We start from the raw sequence: 18719 nt of genomic DNA, 5'->3' as shown, positions 1-18719 counted from the left end.
TAGGTGAGGCTTCCCAGTTCCTGCCCTGACTTAGGAGCTTGGTTGCCAGGTTGGCTCATCCTGCCCTCAGCACCTGGCCACGGGCCCTGACCGAGCCCGGAAGTTACAGACAAAGAAGCGGGGCCAGAGTGGCACTTGGCGGCGGCGGGGTATGAGGCCCTCTCCCCAGGACTCCAGCGACCGCCGGCCCCGGGCTGTGGTTTCCAGCAGAGCCGGACCCGCGACCACAACGTCCTCGGCCGCAGGGCACGGTGGGAGATGTAGTTAGGGTGGGGTCCTGGGGAGTCCGTGGAAGGAGGTGCTTGCCCTGAGGGCAGCCTCCAGTCAGAGGGGGAGACAGACAGAGAGACAGAGACAGAGAGAGACAGAGAGAGAGACAGAGACAGAGAGAGAGAGAGAGACAGAGAGAGAGAGAGAGACAGAGAAGGACAAAAAGAGAGAGAGAGACAGAGAGAGAGGCAGAGAGAGAGACAGAGAGACAAGAGAGAGAAACAGAAGAGAGAGACAGAGAAGACAGAGAGAGAGAGAGAGAGAGAGAAGAGAGAGAGACAGAGAGAAGACAGAGACACAGAGAGAAAAGAGAGACAGAGAATAGAGACAGAGAGAGAGAGACAGAGAGAGACAGAGGGAGACAGAGAGATGAGAGACAGAGAGAAGAGAGAAGAAGAGAGACAGAGACAGACAGAGACAGAGAGAGAGACACACACACACACACACACACACACACACAGAGCCCTGCAGGCTTAGACACAGGAGCCTGGGCTCAGTTTTTTGAGTAAATTATTTCCGTGCCCACAGTGACTCCCGTTTCGATGTCCTGCACTACAGGAGAAAGGTGGCACCCAGCGCGCTGGGTGGTCCTGGACCCCGAGTTCACCGACGCACTATGACCCTGGGCAAGTCCCATTACCCGTCTACCTCAGCGGCTCGACTGGAAAATGGGGACCCCAGCCCTTGTCTCCCAGGGTCGGTTTGGGGGCCAAATGGAGTCAGCTCTGTCTGGAGCCAGCAACGGGGGCTGGAAAACTCGCTGTGTGAAAATCTGAATTTTTTACGGAACCTGCCAAGCTGCCCCCCCTTCCCCCTCCCCCCAGCGACCTTTTCATTTCCCACTGAAGCCGCTTTGGGTCTTTTTTCTTCCCCCGAAGTTCGCCATCCACCCTCCAGGAGCTCACACTGCGGCCGATCCTGTCCCTCTTCCTCAGTTTACCCAAATGCTCGGGGACGGCCGCAAGCCCAGCTTTCCCCCCTTTCCTAGGGGGCAGCTATAGCCCGTCCCAGTCCCAAAGCAGAAGGGGAGCAGCGGCCCCCACCCGAGGGCACCTTTGTCTCCAGCTCCCTTACACCAAAGAGCCCCCCCCCAGCACCATCGTCTCCTTGGGTGCGCAGCCCGTACAGGCTCCAGGACAGCTCCAAAAGGGAGGAGAGAGCGAGGGGCTCGGCACGTGGCTGGATCTGGAGTCCTCCAAGGGCTGGACAAGCCAGTCCTCCATCCTGGCTCTGCTCCCTGGGCTGGGGCTAACCCACAGACTGGCCAAGGAGGAGGGTGGTGGGGGCTAACCTGCAGCTGTTGGGTGAGAGGACTAACCTGTACCCATGGCCCAAGGTCCATTCTTCCAGGTTCAGGCCAAAGAGATTGGGGAAGATCAAAGGCCTGTGACAAGGATGGAGGGAGCAGGTGGGGGACCGCACAGAACTCTGCCCTCCCACTGCCATCCCACCCTCAAAAGGCCCAGCTTTCCTCCGGCTTCAGAGTCCAGCCAATCCCGAGGGGCTCGAGCCCTTGCCAAGTTCCCCCCACAGCCAATGGCCACTGCTGGAGGCTCCCGAGATCCCCACAAGCCCAATGGCCACTAAGTCCATTGTGGGATGAGGGCCATTCAGCCACTACTCTCTCCCTCTCCCCCTCCCCCTCATGTTCTCCCTCCTCCTCTGAGCCCCATTTCATCCTAAGCCCCCACAGGGTGGCTCAGTAGGGTCAGGGCTTAGAATCCTTCTCCCTCCAAGGCTGACCTGGGTAAGTCAGCCGGCCCAGCCAGGGCAGTGCTCCCCTTCCCCTTCCCCTCCTCCTCCTCCATCAGATAAAAGGGAACTGTCCCAGCTCCTCCCCCACCCCCAGGCCGCTGGCCCAGACCCTCCATTCTCTGTCCAGCACAAGGCCCCATTGTGCTCCTGCCGCACATTAATATGCAGCCCCCTTCTCCCGGCAGCCCCCCCATCCCTTTTCAGGAAGGCCGGGCAGCAGCGAGCAAGAGGCGGGGTTGTGGAGGAGGGTCCCACGAGGACAGTGTTTGTCCCCCAAACTAAAAGGAGGGAAGATGCTCAGAGCTCTGCCTGCTGCTTCCCTGGGCCTTCTCCCCTGAACCCCCGGCTCCTTGGAGACCCCCAGCCCAAGGCACACAGAGAGTGGGGGCATCTTCAAATGGATGTGAAAGAACAAAGGGGAGGGCGTTATAGGGAGGCTGGGGCAGAGACAGAGAAAGCCGGGGAAACAGAGAGAGACAGAGACAGAGTGAGGGAGAAACAGAGAGAGGGAGTGAGAGACACAGAGAGGGAGAGGGAGGGAAAGACAGAGAGAGGGTAGGAGAGATAGAGAGAAGGAGCAAGAGACAGAGAGAAGGAGCGAGAGACAGAGACAGAAAAAAATAGATAGCCAGAGACATAGAGAGACAGAGAGTCAGAGAGAGACAAAAAGCCAGAGACAGGTGGAAAAAAGAATGGAAGGAAATAAAAAAAATAATAAACATAACTCTAAATATAAGTGGGATGAACTCATCCATAATACAGAAGTAGATAGCAGAGTGGATTAAAAATCATACGTACTTGGGGAAACTTTTATACTTCTAAATGCTTACAACAATAGAAAAAGACTGTTCTTGATCAATAAACCGGGTATGCACCTAAAAACACTAGAAAAAAGAAAATTAAAAAAATTTAAATACTGAATTAAAACTCCTAAAAAATCAAAGGAGGGATTAATTCAATTGAAAGTAAGAAAACCCCTAAATTAATAAAGAAAACTATGAGTTGGTTTTATGGGAAAATAATATAAAATATTGATTAATTTGATTTAAAATGGAGCTTCCCTTAAAATGATAAATAGTATCCCTCTAAAATAATCAGTAAATATTATTTGTAATGGAGATAAGCTACAAGCTTTTCCAATAAGATCAGGAGAGAACTAAGGATGTCCATTATTACCATTATTATTCAATATTGTGTTAGAAATGCTACTTATGACAAGAAGAAAAGAAAAAGAATTGAAGGAATTAAAATAAGAAACAAGGAAATGAAATTATCATTGTTTGCAGATGATATGATGATAAACATAGAAAAGTCTTAGAAAATCAACTAAAAAACTAGTTGAAATAATTAGCAACTTTAGCAAAGTCACCAGCATTTCTACAGCATGCCAACAAAGCCCAGTACTAAGAGATAGAGAAATCCCATTTAAAGTAACTGTGGGCATTATAAAATACTTGGGAATCTACCTGCCAAGACAAACCCAGGAACTATATGAATACAATTACAATACACTTTTCATACAAAGAAAATCAGATCTAATCAGTTGGGGAAAATGTTAATTGCTCATTCAATAATTAAGAAGCATTGAAACATTCTTAGGGGGAAAAAAAACCAGATCTGAAGATAATTGTTTCTTGAGCTCCTTAGATAACAGAAATTCAAAAGCCGTGAACAAAAGCAAAAGCCAAAGACAGCAACAGTCAGAAAGTGATAGCAGAGAGAACAATTAAAAAAAAAAATCATTCTAAAAGTACTCGAGGAGACAGAGGTAAAGGCAAAGTCAGATAGAGGTAATAGTTAAAAGTAGGCTTGGGATATATTAGACAGAATCTACCAACACCCTGCCTCTAAATGAATCAGTGTTAGGGTTTCTCTCTCCCCCTCCTCCCCATAGTGGGACTCCATCACAAAATGGAAAGGTGCATGAGAGGAAGAAAAATTAGGGGAATAGAGGGGAACATGTGATGTACTTGACCTAGATTGAGAGCTAGCATGAGATAAAGATAAAACATGTGGTTTCTCAAAAAGAGAAGAGCTTGTAGGGGAATAGGTAAGGAGGAGGGGAAAAGATTTGGGGGAGGATTATGACAGATCCTCAGGAATCATTGGATTCTCTGAGACATGATGAACATAAGATTGTTGTAGGACCTGAAAACCCTCAGGAATCATTGGATTCTCTGAGACATAGGACTTGAAAACCCTCAGGAATCATTGGATTCTCTGAGAAATGATAAGACTGTTGTAGGACTTCAAAATCTACTGGAATCATTGGATTCTCTGAGACATGATGAACATAAGATTGTTGTAGGACCTGAAAACCCTCAGGAATCATTGGATCCTCTGAGACATAGGACTTGAAAACCCTCAGGAATCATTGGATTCTCTGAGAAATGATAAGACTGTTGTAGGACTTCAAAATCTACTGGAATCATTGGATTCCCTAACACATAAAAAGACTTTTGCAGGACTTCAAAAACTTGGGGGGATCATTGGATTCCCTGACATGTGAAGCAATGGACAATAGGTTGGTTTTGGATTATCTCTTGGCTGCTGAAGAAGGTGTATGTGTGACTGTTGTTTACATACCCTCCTTCTAGGACTTCTGGCAATCTTTTACAACACCATGTTGATTTATATTGTTTGCTATTCCGCTACTTGCGTGTACAATTCATGTTTGTTACACCACATCGAGCCTGCACTGACTGAGGGGAAGGTCATCACTAATAGGCTCTGCGTTATTGCTATGTGCTTGTGTAATACCTCCCATGCTGATGGGTTTGTGCATAATAAGACCCTTCAGCCCAGAAAACCGCTAGCAACCCCCACTTCCCTTTGGTGCTTTTCATCTCCCTTCCTGAGATGTCAGGGAGTTGTGATCACCTCCCCTTGGGGGCTCTGACCTTCCTGAGGAGTCAGGGATGTCATGATCACCTGTGTTCTAAAACAAAAGAAAGTGGGCGATGTGATGGGCTGAAGCTTAAGTTGATGCACTGAAGTCCCAAGCACATGAGGCTAAATAGTAATTGGGCTATACTCTATTAATATATGCTTGGAGAAAGAATGGCCCCCGCCCACTCTTTGTGCAAGTCCTGATGTGTTGTATAGGAAATGACGATTTTGGTGGGGGGAGGCAGAGGAGCGGAAAGAGGAGTAGAAAGAGGAGTGGAAAGAGACAGCTGGCTGGCTCACATTGCTATCGCAATCCCCCTTCACCTCTGCTGAGTGGGTCCTGTCACAGCTGCCCATGTTGCTATCGCAATCCCCCTTCACCTCAAAAAGAATAAAGATTGAAGATTTTCCCTTAACCTGAATTCCTGACTCCGGCTCATTTTAAAATACACGGTCATCACAACAGATTGATTTGAAAAAAAAAATCTATAATTCCTTTCCTTATAAGAAGCACATTTTAAAAAATACACAAAATAAACCCGAGAGAATGGAAAAAAAATTATTATCCCATCCTATGAAGCCAAAAAATAAGGAATTATAATCATGCCATATGACAAAGCAAAAACAAACAAAAAAATAAACAAAGAAACTATTATGCCGAAAGGAACCTTAGACAATAAAATAATATCAGCTATAAACTATATACTCTAAATACTTTATCATCCAGATTCTTAAAGGAAATAGTTGATCTACAAAAAGACACAATAGTAACACAATAATAACAGGATAGTTCAATACACCTTTCTCAATTTTGGATAAGTCTAATAGAGAAATAGAAATGTTAGTATATTGCTTCATCATCATTTTATTTTACATGGTTATTGTTTACATAATTTGTTGACACACTCATTATTTAGTATTTCATGTTTAATTTCTATCTATATCTGTATTTTTTATGGCGCCTCAGGAGAAAAAAAATGACATTCCTAAAAACATACATTAACAAAATAGAAAAAAAATAAATGAACTGCACATATATACATAAATAGTATATATTTGTAAAACTGGAAAGCCAACAATTAAACCTAAAATGAGCTTAAAAGAAAAGATATTAAAAATTAGAGGGGAAATAGGAAAATTCAAAAGAAAAATCATAGAAATGATATATGTAGCAAAGCTTAAAGCTGTTTCTTTGAAAAGACTAATAAAATTGATAAACTTTAAGCTAATCTAATTAAAAAGAAAACAGGAAATCAAATCAACAAAAAAGTAAACAAGAAAATAAAACATAATAAAACTAGGAAAAATCAAAATAACAATAAAACATTATACGTTATTTCATGCTAATACAATTGAGAATGCCAAAGAATATCTTGAAAAAATATAAAACTATCCAAAGAACACAGAGAGATATCAAATAGCCCAATTTCAAAAAAGGAAACAGCCATAATTGTAAAGGAAGTACCAAGGTGGAGCTGGGTGGAGTATACTACTAAGCAGGAGGGGAGTCCTGATCCTGATGTGTTCACCGGAAAAACCAATCTATACTTAGCAAATTATTCTCAAAACTTGGGAAAGAAAGCACTCTACCAGAATTTTCTATGAGACAAATATGGTCCTAAAACCAGGGAAGGATAAAACACAGAAAGAAAACTATAGGTGAATATCATTCATGAATGTTCACTCAAAAATCTTAAACAAAAATCATGTCCAACAGACTACAGAGAAACATTTATATAAAAAGTCATTCATCATGGCCATAACCAATGATGCAAAGATGATTTAAGTTTAAGGAAACAATCGACATAATTAATCATATTAAAAAACAAAATATCCATAACTACATGATCAGCTTATAATGCAAAAAAAAAAAAAAAAAGCCTTTAACAAAGTACAACACTCTTATGCTAATAACTATGAAATACAGTTATAAAAAGAGACTTTTTACTAATGTAAGAAACAAGCATCTTATCAAGAACTCCGCGAAGCTGCTGATGAATCAGGAAGGATCTTTATTAAGTTTCTCGCAAGAGCTGGCGTTCAGAAAAAAATGAGCGCTTCACTAAGACAAATAGCCCTTCATTCCCAATTCTTTTCCCTCCGTTTCCCTATTGGCTGGATACCGCAGGGTCTGCCTATCTGGAGCGCGTAGACACCATCCCCACCCATTTAAGTGCCTTCGCCTTATTTTAACCCAGTTTATTCACAGGTGCTAAACTGATAAACCCACTTAAGGAGGAGGTTTGATCAGCCTCCGGTGATTTTAATTTAAAGCAATCTAGACTCTGGAATTAGCTAGATCTCTCCCTTGGAATGTCCAGAGGGAGACTTTCCCTCCAGCAGTTAGAGAGTTCATCCCTTGATAACAACGCTCCCAGATAACATTTTGCCCCGATCTCCGATATGTAAATTGGCCCACTCTCAGGGGTGGGGGGCACGAAAGAACTCTCCCCCCTCCCCCAAGGGCACTTTGGAGCACAGTCTCCCCTCCAGTGGGAGCACATCTTCCCGCTGGAACACTTCCTTCCTGCTCCCCAGTGTGGTGCGGCCCTCCTGTGAATTCTAGCCCATGTAAATATGGGGACCTGACTGTCAGATTTCCTTTCCCTGTCTCTCCTTGCCCCTCGTCCCCACAGTTTGCAATAAAGCTTTGTACTGAACGCATTCCCATTGTTTTACCTGCGATTCTCAGCATCCGAACTCGTTAAGGGGCTGTTTTCCTCAAAGTCTCTGGACGGCCCATGGACTTCTCATGGGACATTAAAGGGGTACCTGGTCAAAGATTTAGCCTGATGAAAGCCACACCTACACACAGAGAATTTGGTGCTGTGAGCTCGGCTGTAGAAAGCAAGGCTCAGTAGGGGAACCCCATACCCCTCCACAAAGGATTCCCTCATGGCAGGTAAAACCTCCAATGTCTGATCAAAAGAAAAACAGAAATTGTCCAGCAAAAACTCTTTACTTGATAAAATCTATTGGGAAAACTGAAAAGTTATCGGGCAGAAATTAGGCTCATACCAAGCACCTTAAACCACACTCTTCAGTATATTCTAAATGATGTCAATTTAACTTAATATTAAAGGTCAAGTAGAAAAAAACAGATGAGAAATGTCATAAAGCTCTTATAGCTATGGGTAGATGTATTTTTAACCAAACAACAGATAGAAACAATTACACAAAACCAAAATTGGTCGATCTGATTACTTAAACTAGAAAAGCTTCTGCACAGACATTAATGCACTTAGGTTAAGAAAGGAAGTGGTCAAATGGGGAAAAAACCTTGGTATCGGATTGGTCTGATAAGGGTTTGCATCATTTATATAGATTCTGTAAGCTACCTACCTGGCTATCTATCCATCTGTCTAATAGCCACTCCCCTGTAGAGAAATGGTCAAAGAACATGAACAGCTTATGCAGAAATTAAATGGAAAGATGAGAAGGCAGCCCCAGCTAGCCCTTTGTAGGGGAGGGAGGTCCCCGGGCCTTACACTCTGCACAGGTTTTCCTCTTTAAATGTATTGACCAGGTACTGATTTTTTCTCTCTAAGAATACATTTTATCACATGGGATATGGCTCTGAGAGGGGGAAAGAAGGGGATGTACCCCCCAAGTCTCTCCCCTTCTTAAAGACCCTCTCAGTCTCCCCAGCCGCTAGCCTATGTCCTTGTGCCCCTTCTCACCGATTTTTCCCCATCGTGGTGATGTTCTGGCACCAGGTACCCTCCGCGTCTCCAAGCATTTCCTCTGGTGTCACCCACTAAATCCCAGAGAAAATCCCACTTTGGACAGGGAGCCTCTGGCTATCTTTCTGAATGAAGCTGTGGACTCTCTGTTGATTATTTCCCATCTTCCCTGTCCCAGCCAGCCTGTAGGTCGTTTCCCCCATTAAAGTGTGAGCTTTCTGAGGACAAGGAAGGGCTTTTACCTTTCTTGGTATACCTTTCACTTAGCACTGTGTTCGTACACAGTAAGTGCTTAATAAATGCCATCTGCTCCCGGTTCGGACAGTGGCTCTCCTTCGCTGGCTCCGGGCCCCGGCCCCCTCCCTGACCGCTCCCTGCCCACTCCTGGGTCCTCTTCTCCTTCCATGGTCTCTCCCTTGGGTCCCCATCAGGTCCTGTGGGTTTAATTACCTTCTCTATGCAGAAGCCTGACTCCGGACCCTCCGGAGGCCCTGCTGGACATTTCAAACTCAAAGCCCCAGAGCTCTCTGGAACCGCAGCCTCCGCCTTTTGCCCACGTTTTCCCCCTTTTTGAGCTTCCCGAGTTTTGTAGGTTTAACCTCCTCTTTTGTGTCTGGGCTTTCGCCCCCAGCCCCTTGTCTCCTCCCATGCCTCCGTCATTTGGGGGCCGGGGTCTCCCTGGCTCCCTTCTCTCTGGAGGCCATCCTCCTCTCAGCTGGGCTGAGGCTCCTTTTCCTTAAGCTCGGGTCTGACCACGTGACTCTTCCAGCAACACCAGTGGCTTCCAATTATCTCCAGGACAAAAAGTAAAGCCCTTCACAACTGGCTCCAAGCCGTGTTTCCAGCCTTGGTGAACTTTATTCCTTTGCCCAAGGGCAGCTAGATGGGACCATGGATAGAGCCTTGAGCCTGGGGTCAGGAAGATCCGAGTTCAAATCCAGGCCCAGACACTTCTTGCTGCATGACTTGGGCAAGTCACTTAACCCTGTTTGCCTCAGTTTCCTCATTTGTAAAATGAACTGGAGAAGGAACTGGCCAACGACTCCAGGATCTCTGCCAAGAAATGGGTTTATATCTTTTCTCAGTGCCTGGTAGGTGCTTAATAAATGCTTGTCGATAGATTAATAGGGGGTGTTGTCAAGGTTAAATCAGAACTTTGCATGCAAGGCTCAGTATAAGTTTCCACCCTTCCCTTATTCCTGCTCAAAGGAATCAATTTCAAACAATCAATCAATCAATGAGCATTTATTAAACACCTACTGCATGCTAGCTACTGTGCTGGGTCCTAGGGTTTCAAGTACAAAGAATGAAACAATCTCAACAAGTTTACCTTTCTATCAGGCGAGACAAGAACCTAATAGAACGTATATTGATCTAGCATAAATATATATAGCCTAGATATGAGTGTACATACACACACACACACACATTCACACTCACACACACACACACACTCACACTCTCACACGCACACTCACACACACACACTCTCTCAGATACATAGGGAGCATAAGGAGAAACTGAGAAGATCCAGGCGATGTGACCTGGGAGCAGAGGGAGAGGGGGAAGCCACACTGGCAGCGGGGGGGGATCAGGGAGGACTTGGGCAGAAGTGGGGAGCCCCCTCCACGGGGGGAGAAGTGGGTGCACCGCAGTCATGGCAAGCGGGCTGTTGCAGAGGCAGTGGGAGAGCCGAGGGCCTTGTCTGAGACCCGGAGTGAAGACCGGGCTGTGGGGGCCGCAGGGGGCCAGATACTGGCTATTGTGATGAGCTCACAGTCCCACCGACCTGCCCCAGCTGCCAGCGCTTCCCCCAGAGGATTGGGGGGGGGGGACTGGAGGCTGAAGTACTCATCCACAGGCTTGGGTGGGAGGGGGGTGACTGGGGCCAGGGCTACCGGGGGGGGGATGCGGGGGGGGGGAGGCAAGGGACAGGAGTGAGTCCTACCTAAGTCTGAGGCCCTGAAGCTCCACAGACATAGCGAGTGAACGGCGAGAGGTATCCTTGAGCCCAGTTTACAGAGGACAGACTGGTATTACTTTGCACTGGAAATCTAGGTGCATAGTAGGACTTCAATCCATGTTTGTTAAATGGATGCAAAAGCAGGAGGTGGGTGGGGAGAAAGGGAAGCAGCATTTGTGGGGCACAGAACGGGCTTCCTGGTGGATTTTCCTTTTTTTCCCCTGAGACAGTTGGGATTAAATGACTTGCCCAGGGTCACAAGTCAGGAAGTGTGAAGTGTCTGAAACCACATTTGAACTGGAGTCCTCCTGCCTTCAGGGCTGGTGCGCTCTCCACTGGCCCCCTCGCTGCCCTGGATTTACCATATTCCCCGTAAGGTGAGAGCATCATCCCCATTGTACAGATGAAAGGACTGAGGCTGGAAGAGGCTAAAGTCGCTGGTGAAGAATGGGATTTGGATCCAAGTCATTCCAAACCAAACGCCAGCTTCCCCCTCCCGGGCTGCGTGTCTGGCAGGAGCAAGGCCAAGAGGCTGGGGAATGGCGCTCATGGAGCTTGGAGCGCTAGGGCAATCCCTGAAGGGCTCCTCAGTGCTTACAGACTCAGGGCCCTGAGCTGGGAGGGCGGGCGCCTGGTTCCGCTCCCGGCCCTTCCTCGTTCCCTGGTGGCCCCCGGGCCCCCGAGAGGCAGAGGCCACGGGCAAAGCCCTGCGTGTGGCATCCTGGACGTGGACTCCGACCCCGGGGCTGCCCTTTACCGAGGCTCAGTGACCTGGGCAAAGGCGCCATCCCTTTCCCGATACACTTCCGCCTACAAAGTCAGGGGGTCGGCCCAAGGCTCCTGGAGTCCCCTTCCAGCTCTCCACAGTTTGCAAACCTTCCCCTTCCCCGTGAGGCTGGGCCACATCTCGCCGGGGCAAGCACGCGGAGGAAGCAGGTCCCCGGGGGCTCCGGGCTGGCAACGTCCCCCTACAACCAAAAGCCAAGTCTCCCCTTCCTTTGGGAAGGGGGACTGCCAAGCGCTTTCCAGACTGGGAGCTCCTGGGCCCGGCCACAGCGAGACGTGAGAAGGACAGAGTCACGGCCCCCCTGGAGAGCCCGGGGATTCCCACCTAGGGACGTTAGAGAGCATGTCATTCAGCTTCCTCAATAGTCCGAGAAAGGAGGAAACTGAGGCACAGAGAATGGAGCAGAGCCAGGCTTCCTGAATCCCCCAGGGGACAGAGCACAGGCCTTGGGTCAGGGAGACCAGAGCTCAAATCCAGCCCCAGACACACTAGCGGCGGGACTCTGGGCCAGTCACCTCATCCTGCTGGCCTCAGTTTCCTCATCTGGAGGTGGGAGCGCTGACCTCCTGGGGCAGGAGGGTCCAAACAGAAGATGTAAAGTGCCGCCTGCCCATGCAGAACGCATTAACTGTTCTTCTGGTCAGGATCCTTTCCATTGCCGTGCCTTGGGGAAGGGCGGAGGGTGGAGGGGTAAGGCCGCGCCGGCTCTCTGCCCCAACCCTTGGGAAGGAGAGTCCTTGGCTTATGGGGCTCCGTCGGGGCACTCGGTTGACGAGGAGGGAAAGGGCCCTTTCACGGGACCGCTAGTAGAGAGGCCAATCCTGCACTTCCCGAATGAGCGAGGGATTTGCCGACTCCTATTTCTGACAACCTGGTGGCAGGAGGGCCGGTAGAAAGGGCCTCGGGAAGGGGAGGCCCAGGGTTTGGGGGTGAACTGGAGGGAAGAGAAATGGGACAGGAGGCAGGGAGGCGGAAGGGCAAAAGAGCACAGAAATTGGAAGAAGAGAAAGAAAGGAGAAGGATAGGAAGACAAAGAGAAGAGAGAGAGACAGAGACAGAAAAGAGACGGAGAGAATAAAGGACAGATAAAGAGAAATGGAAGACAGGAAGGAAGATAAGGAAAGAGATAGAGAAGAGAACGAGAGGAAGAAGACATAGAGAAAGAAGACAGAGACAGAAAAGATGGAGAAGAGATAAAGAAAGGATGAGAGAGAACCATAGAAAGAGAATGAGATAGGAAGGGAGAAGGAAAGAATAGAGACAGAAACTAGGGAGAGAAGATAGACAAGAGAGATAGAGATAAGACAGAGAAGAAGAGATGAGAGAAGAGATAGAGACAGATAAGAGATAAGACAGGAAAGAGATAGAGACAGAGAGACAGAGACAGATAAACCTAAAGGAAGAGGACAGGGGAGAACCCAGAGAAACTTGTGGGGAGGAGGGAGAGAGGGAAGGGGACAGGAGGAGGGGGATCCGGAGAAGGAGACAGAGGCAGGGATGACAGGAAAAGAAGGAAAAGGGAGGAGGTGGCGGGGAGAACCAAGAGGAGGGAGGGCCAGCGGGCGCGCGGAGAGGGAGGGGGAGGGGAGCGGCACCTGCCCCTCCGGGCCCCTGCGCCGGCGGCGGAGCCCCGCACTTGCCCCAGCCCCCCCCGCCGTGGCACGGACCAGGAGAAGGAAGGGGGGGAGGGGCGGGCGCCAGGTGGGCGGAGGGCAGGCGCCGACCCCGCCTCCTCCCCAGGTGAGCCTCGAGTTCCGCTTCCCCCCCCCCTCCCGCGCCCCTCCCCCCCCGCCCGGGCCAGACCCCAGACCCCGGGGCCAGGTATTGTTTGGGGAAGCTGGGCCGGCAGCCACGCGCCGGGGCCGGGTCTCGGGGGGGTTGAGCTGCGGGGGGGAGGGGGCGGTGGACGCTGCCAACTCTCCAGGCGGGGCACGATTGGGGAGGCCAATTGCAGGAGAGGAGGAACGAGCCGAGGCGGGGAAGTGGGGCTGTGTGGGGTGGGCCGGCGGCGAGGCGCGTGCGACCCACCCCCAGCACTGCCGGGGACTCGTGCGGCGGAGGCGGCCGCAGCCTCCGGCGCCACCGCCCCGACAGCCGCCCCCCCCTTCTTCCTCCCCGCCTGCCACCCCGGCCCCCGCCCCGCCCCGCGCGCGCCCAGCGCGTGGGGATGAGAAAGGGGCCCGGGAGGAGGGCGCCTGGCCAGCGCCCAAGACTAAAGGGAGGGGAGAAAGGAGGGGGGAGCAGGGCGGGAGCGCCCGCCCCAGTGGGGCTCGGCACGTTTGGCTCCCGGGAGGGAGGGCGTTGGGGCTCCATGTGCATTTAAAAACAAGACACCGGGGCCGCGGCCCGGAAAAGCGCAGCCACGAGCGAGCGCCCGCCGGCCGCCGCCGCACGCGCGGGACGCGAGAGCCCCACGCGCTGCCCGACCGCCGCGGCCACCTGCGCGCCCCAGCGATCGCCCGACCTGGCCGTCCTGCCCGTCCGCTCCCCGCGGGCCCCGGCTGGGCTCGGCAGCTCCGTCCTTCCGACCGCGGCGGGGAAGCATTGCCCACGGAGGAGGCGGCCTCGGCGGCCCTGGCCGGGGCCGCTGCGTGGACGGGCCGCACGGGACATGGACGGTTGTGGAAGAGCGCTGCGCCAGATGGTGCCCCCCTCGCGACCTCTGGCCCGGGGCTGCTCGCTGGGCTCGGACGGTCAGAGGTCGCCACCCCGCGTGGCCCCCGGCGCCTACTCTCCGCCCGGCCCGGTGCCTCCCCACGCGTCCCCGAGGGTTGCCCGGCGGCGGCGGCCCGCGTCCCCGGAGCTGCTGCGCTGCAAGCGGCGAGCCGCTCCGGCACCCGGGGCTCCGAGCCCTCTGGGCCTGCAGCTGCAGCCTCCGGCCCCGCAGCCCCGGCCCGACCCGAGCCCCGGGGTGGGAGCGGCCGCCGTGGCCCGGCGCAACGAGCGCGAGCGCAACCGCGTCAAGCTGGTGAACCTGGGCTTCCAGACGCTGCGGCAGCACGTACCCAACGGCGCGGCGAGCAAGAAGATGAGCAAGGTGGAGACCTTGCGCTCGGCCGTCGAGTACATCCGGGCGCTGCAGCAGCTGCTAGCGCAGCAAGACGCCGCGGGCGCCGCCTTCCCCGCCGGGCTGCTGGGCGCGGGCCCCACGGGACCCGCGGGGTCCCCCCAGCCCCACGGGGCCCCGTGCGGGGGCACTGGGGGCCCCTGCCCCTACCCCAGCGCCTATGCGTCGGGCTCGTCCTGCTTCGACTCGCCGTCCCCAGGCCGAGAGGGCAGCTCGGTACCCGGCTCCCCCCACTCGCCTTACTCGTCAGACGAGAGCGGCTACGAGGGGGTGCTGAGCCCCGAGGAGCGGGAGCTGCTGGATTTCACCAGTTGGTTCGGGGGCTACTAAGAGGGCGCGTGCGCTGCCCCCCGAGGTAACTAGGACCTGTGGACAGGCCGAGCCGGGGCCGCCGCCGCCCCATCCCTTCCCCCTCACACATACACTCTCGGCCGCTCATCCTCGGGCCCGGGGCACGGAGGGCCTCCCAGCGGCCGCGAGTGGGGCGCAGCCGCTCCCCCGGCGGGCTCCAGCCGCTGCCCTTTGTTGCGCTGCTGATTGCCAAACTTCCTTTTGGCGCTGCTGGGCCCCGGGGAGCGGGCGCCCCCCCTCGCAGCCCTTCGGCCGAGAGCGCCGGCGGCGGGCGACTTTGCAATGCAAATGGGCCTGCGGAGGGAGGCCGGGCGGGGAAGGCGCGGCAGAGGAAAAACTGCGCCCCACGTTGGCTTTGAAGCCCCCGCCTCCGGCTCGGGGCCCGGGCCGCGAAACGCCGAGTCAACAGGGCCTGTGAAACCGCCTGGCTAGTCGTCGGGGAGCGGGCAGGGAGGGGGCGGCCGGGCGCGGGCTGCGCCCGCCGCGTCCCGGTGCCCTGCGGGACGAGGGGGAGGGAGAGGCGCTCGCTTCCCGGGGGCCCCGGGGTGGAGCCGAGGCCGTTCCGGGGAGAACAACTGGTTCTGCCGGCTGCGCTTTATGGAGCTGGGATTCATTCTCCTTTCCTGTCTCCCCCTCCCCGCCCCCCCGCAGCTCGACTGAACGCCGAGAGGACCCAGGCGTACCTCGGCGCCTTCCCGAGGAGAAGCCGCGGAGCCTGACCTTGCCACCTGCCTGGCTGCTGGGCGGCGAGGGACCCAGGAAGCCTCTACTTTGAGCACTGCCTGGAGCCGGCTGTACAGACTTGGGGGGCGGGGAGCGGGGGCAGGCCAGGGGCTAGAGCAAGCTCGCGCCCGGGAGCCAGTCCGGAAGCTCCGGCCTCGCTTCCACCGGGAGCTTCCCTTCCACCGGGAGCCTCCCTTCCACCGGGAGCCTCGCTTCCACCGGGAGCCTCCCTTCCACCGGGAGCCTCCCTTCCACCGGGAGCCTCTCGCTTCCACCGGGAGCCTCGCTTCCACCGGGAGCCTCCCTTCCACCGGGAGCCTCGCTTCCACCGGGAGCCTCCCTTCCACCGGGAGCCTCCCTTCCACCGGGAGCCTCCCTTCCACCGGGAACCTCGCTTCCTTCTCTCCGCCCTGACTTTTGTTACTATTTTGAGCGCGCTCCCCCTGCTTCTCGGCGGGGCCCGGGGCTTCCGAGGACGTGGCGACCACTCAGCAGGAGGGGGGTTTGGGGAGCTGGAGCTTCGGAACCGATCACGTGACGGCGCCCTCGGCGGCCCTCTCCCCCGGCTCCTGGCAGCCCACTGGCCTGGCCCCGGCTGCGGCGGCTGAACGATTGAAGGCACCGGGCAGGCGGCCTGGCGCGCGCGGTCTGTCCTGTACATAAGAATACCCTATTTTATGGAAAGTGGATTTTATAAATAAAACAGAATCTATTTATGCCCGTGATCGGAAAGCTCAGTGCTTGGCTCTGAGGGAGGGGAAACTTGTTCGGGGGGAGAAGGGGCAGGCGGCCTCCCTTCCGTGACCATTAGACGGCTGGGGAGACTGAGGTGCCGAGTGGGTCCCGGGGCCCTCGGCGGGGTCTGACGGGAGGTGAGCCCTAGCTCCTGGCGGCGGCCGCCCGGTCCTCGCCCCGGGGCCTCGGGCTCTGCAGGGGGACGGGCGCGGGCACCTGGCACCGTGGGCAGATGGCACAGTGCCGAGTCCAGGCCGGAAGAATGGCCCTCCGGGCTCGCAGCCCCTCGGTGCAAGGGGGAGAGGGGACCCGGGAGGGAGCCCGCCCTCCCCCTCTCCCTGCCTGGCCCGGCCAACCCCTTCCCTTCCCTCTGGCCCGATGAGTAAGCTGAGAAACTAGGCCGCCTCTGACTCTCCCGGAGCGGCTCCTGTGGGAAGGGGCAGGGCAGCTGCTACCGGAGCCCCCGGGCTGCTGAGCCCGGAGGAGGCGCGCGCCCCCCCCCGACCCGGTCTGGCGGAGGAGCTTGGGGCTCAGCCAGGGGCCTTCAAGGGCAGTTCAGCACCCCCCCCGCCCGCAAACAAAGCGGCTGCAATTAAGGCTGAGTCGGGGTGTTCCCCGCATAACCATTAGCAAGGAGCGCCCAGGAATCCTGGCCCGGGGCGGCGTGGGGAAGAGCCCCGGCAAGCTGGAGGAGGGCGGGGCCCGCAGCCCGGAGGAGGAGGCGCTGCCCGGACCTCCCCAAGCTCGGCGGAGGAGGCGCTGCCCGACCTCCCCAAGGCCGGGCCTCCCTCCGCCCGGAGCTCCCCAAGCCCGGACCTCCCCAAGGCCGGGCCTCCCTCCGCCCCGACCTCCCTCCGCCCGGAGCTCCCCAAGCCCGGACCTCCCTCCGCCCCGACTCACCCGCAGCCTTGGCCTGGACCCCGATGGGGGCGAGCAGAGGGAGCCGCCTTCCGATTGCCCGGCGCCCAGGTTCTCCACGTGCGGAGCTGGCCAGCGCCTCCGGCCGCTCCCGGAACTCAGTTCCCGCGTCTATGCGGGTGGTTCTCCCCCCCCTTCTCGAGGGTCAAGCTCCCCGCCGATCAGGCAGCCCCAGCTGCCCGCACCCCACCTGGAGGGCTCGGGGACGTCCCAGACAGGAAACATCCCAGGCAGAATTCGTTTTCTCCCCCCCCCCCCCCAGGAAGAAACCCCCACCTCCTCTCTTCTCCTTTCCCTGAGACTGGAGAGGGAGTCGCTATCCTCCCAGGAGCCGGCTCCCAGCCCTGGGGCTTCCTCCCCCACTCTGCCTTCTCCCCCCTCCGAGCCCTCGGGGGCTGCCCAAGTGCCTCGGGCCTTGCCGGCTCCCGCATCTTCTCCAGGTCGGTGATCTCGGCCTGTCCCTGCTGTTCCTCCAACGGGAGCCTCCAGCCCCAGCTCCTCTGCCTTTCTCTGGCTGCCGGGCCTGGTTCCCCCTGCCGGCTCTGCACCCCAACTTCCCTGCTCCCCCAAGGAATCCCACCTCTCCGGCCCAGGGCCTCCCTTCTCTCCAGGGACTCCTCCTTAGCCTGTCCAGAGCTCATTGCCCATATTTGTCTGCTTGGGGCCTTTCCCATCCACTTGTAAGGTCTTCCAGGGCAGGGACTGTCCTCAGCACCGAGCAGTGTCTGGAAAACAATCTTGGGAGAAAGGGGGAGTGGAGAGAAGGAAGGGGAGAGAGAAAAAGAGGGAGGGAGGGAGGGAGGGACAGAGACACAGAGAGACAGAGACAGAGAGACAAAGAGAGAGACACACACACACACACAGAGACAGAGACAGAGACAGAGACAGAGACAGAGAGAGGAGGGAAGGCGGGAATGAACTGCCTGGCCCTGGAAAAGCATCACCAAAGGATCCCAAGGTCTTTGGGATTGGACCTGGTTTCAGAGATGGCTGCTCCTCAAGCCTCAGTTCCCACATCTGGAAAGTTGGGCCGGTGATACATGGGGGAAGTCACAAGCAGCCTCGGACGATGTCAGTTCTTTGTGTGGGGCTCAGTTTCCTCGGCTGTAAGAATTGGGACTGGCCATCTCTAAGGATTCCTCTCACCTGTCACTTCCAGAATTCTGCTAAGGGGGCGCCCGCTGTGCCAGGCTCTGCTGAACAGGAGGTGGTGGGTGAAACCCTGGCCACGGTGAGGGCCCGGCCCGTGTGGATGGAAGTGATTTAGAGCTGCTGATAGAGGGGAACTGAGCCGGATATTTGCACTATGCAGAAAGTTTGTTAACTGGACCCTGTGGATAAGATTGCAGGGGGGATGTTTAAACTGCTGCAGGAAACAAAGTACATCCAGGCCTGCCGGACGCTTTAGAAGCACCCAGTCAGTGGGGTTGTTAAATTGAGGTATCATCTCTATTTTTAAAAGCAGATCCTTTAAAGACGCCATTTTGTCAGGCTCACGGCCACTTAGAGGTGCTGAGAAGTTGTGGGTTTTCAGAATTATCCAAGACTCCCAGGCTGTCCTTCATTCCTATTTGCTGC

The 18719-nt window shown here is 54.6% G+C and overlaps 1 protein-coding gene across 1 annotated transcript; it reads left to right on the top strand.

Moving 5' to 3' along the window:
* The first annotated feature begins 13880 nt into the window (after positions 1-13880).
* ASCL2 (achaete-scute family bHLH transcription factor 2) lies at positions 13881-15496 on the top strand. The gene is made up of 2 exons (XM_031942563.1): positions 13881-14769; positions 15417-15496. Exon 1 carries the CDS (start codon positions 13959-13961, stop codon positions 14742-14744), a length of 786 nt encoding a protein of 261 aa, XP_031798423.1. The 5' UTR covers positions 13881-13958; the 3' UTR covers positions 14745-14769; positions 15417-15496.
* The last annotated feature ends 3223 nt before the right edge of the window (positions 15497-18719 follow it).

Source organism: Sarcophilus harrisii, chromosome 6, assembly GCF_902635505.1.
Source record: "Sarcophilus harrisii chromosome 6, mSarHar1.11, whole genome shotgun sequence".
In the NCBI taxonomy this organism is placed as follows: Eukaryota; Metazoa; Chordata; class Mammalia; order Dasyuromorphia; family Dasyuridae; genus Sarcophilus; species Sarcophilus harrisii.
The sequence above is the reverse complement of the archived record's forward strand: the minus strand, read 5'-3'. Positions and strand labels throughout refer to the sequence as shown.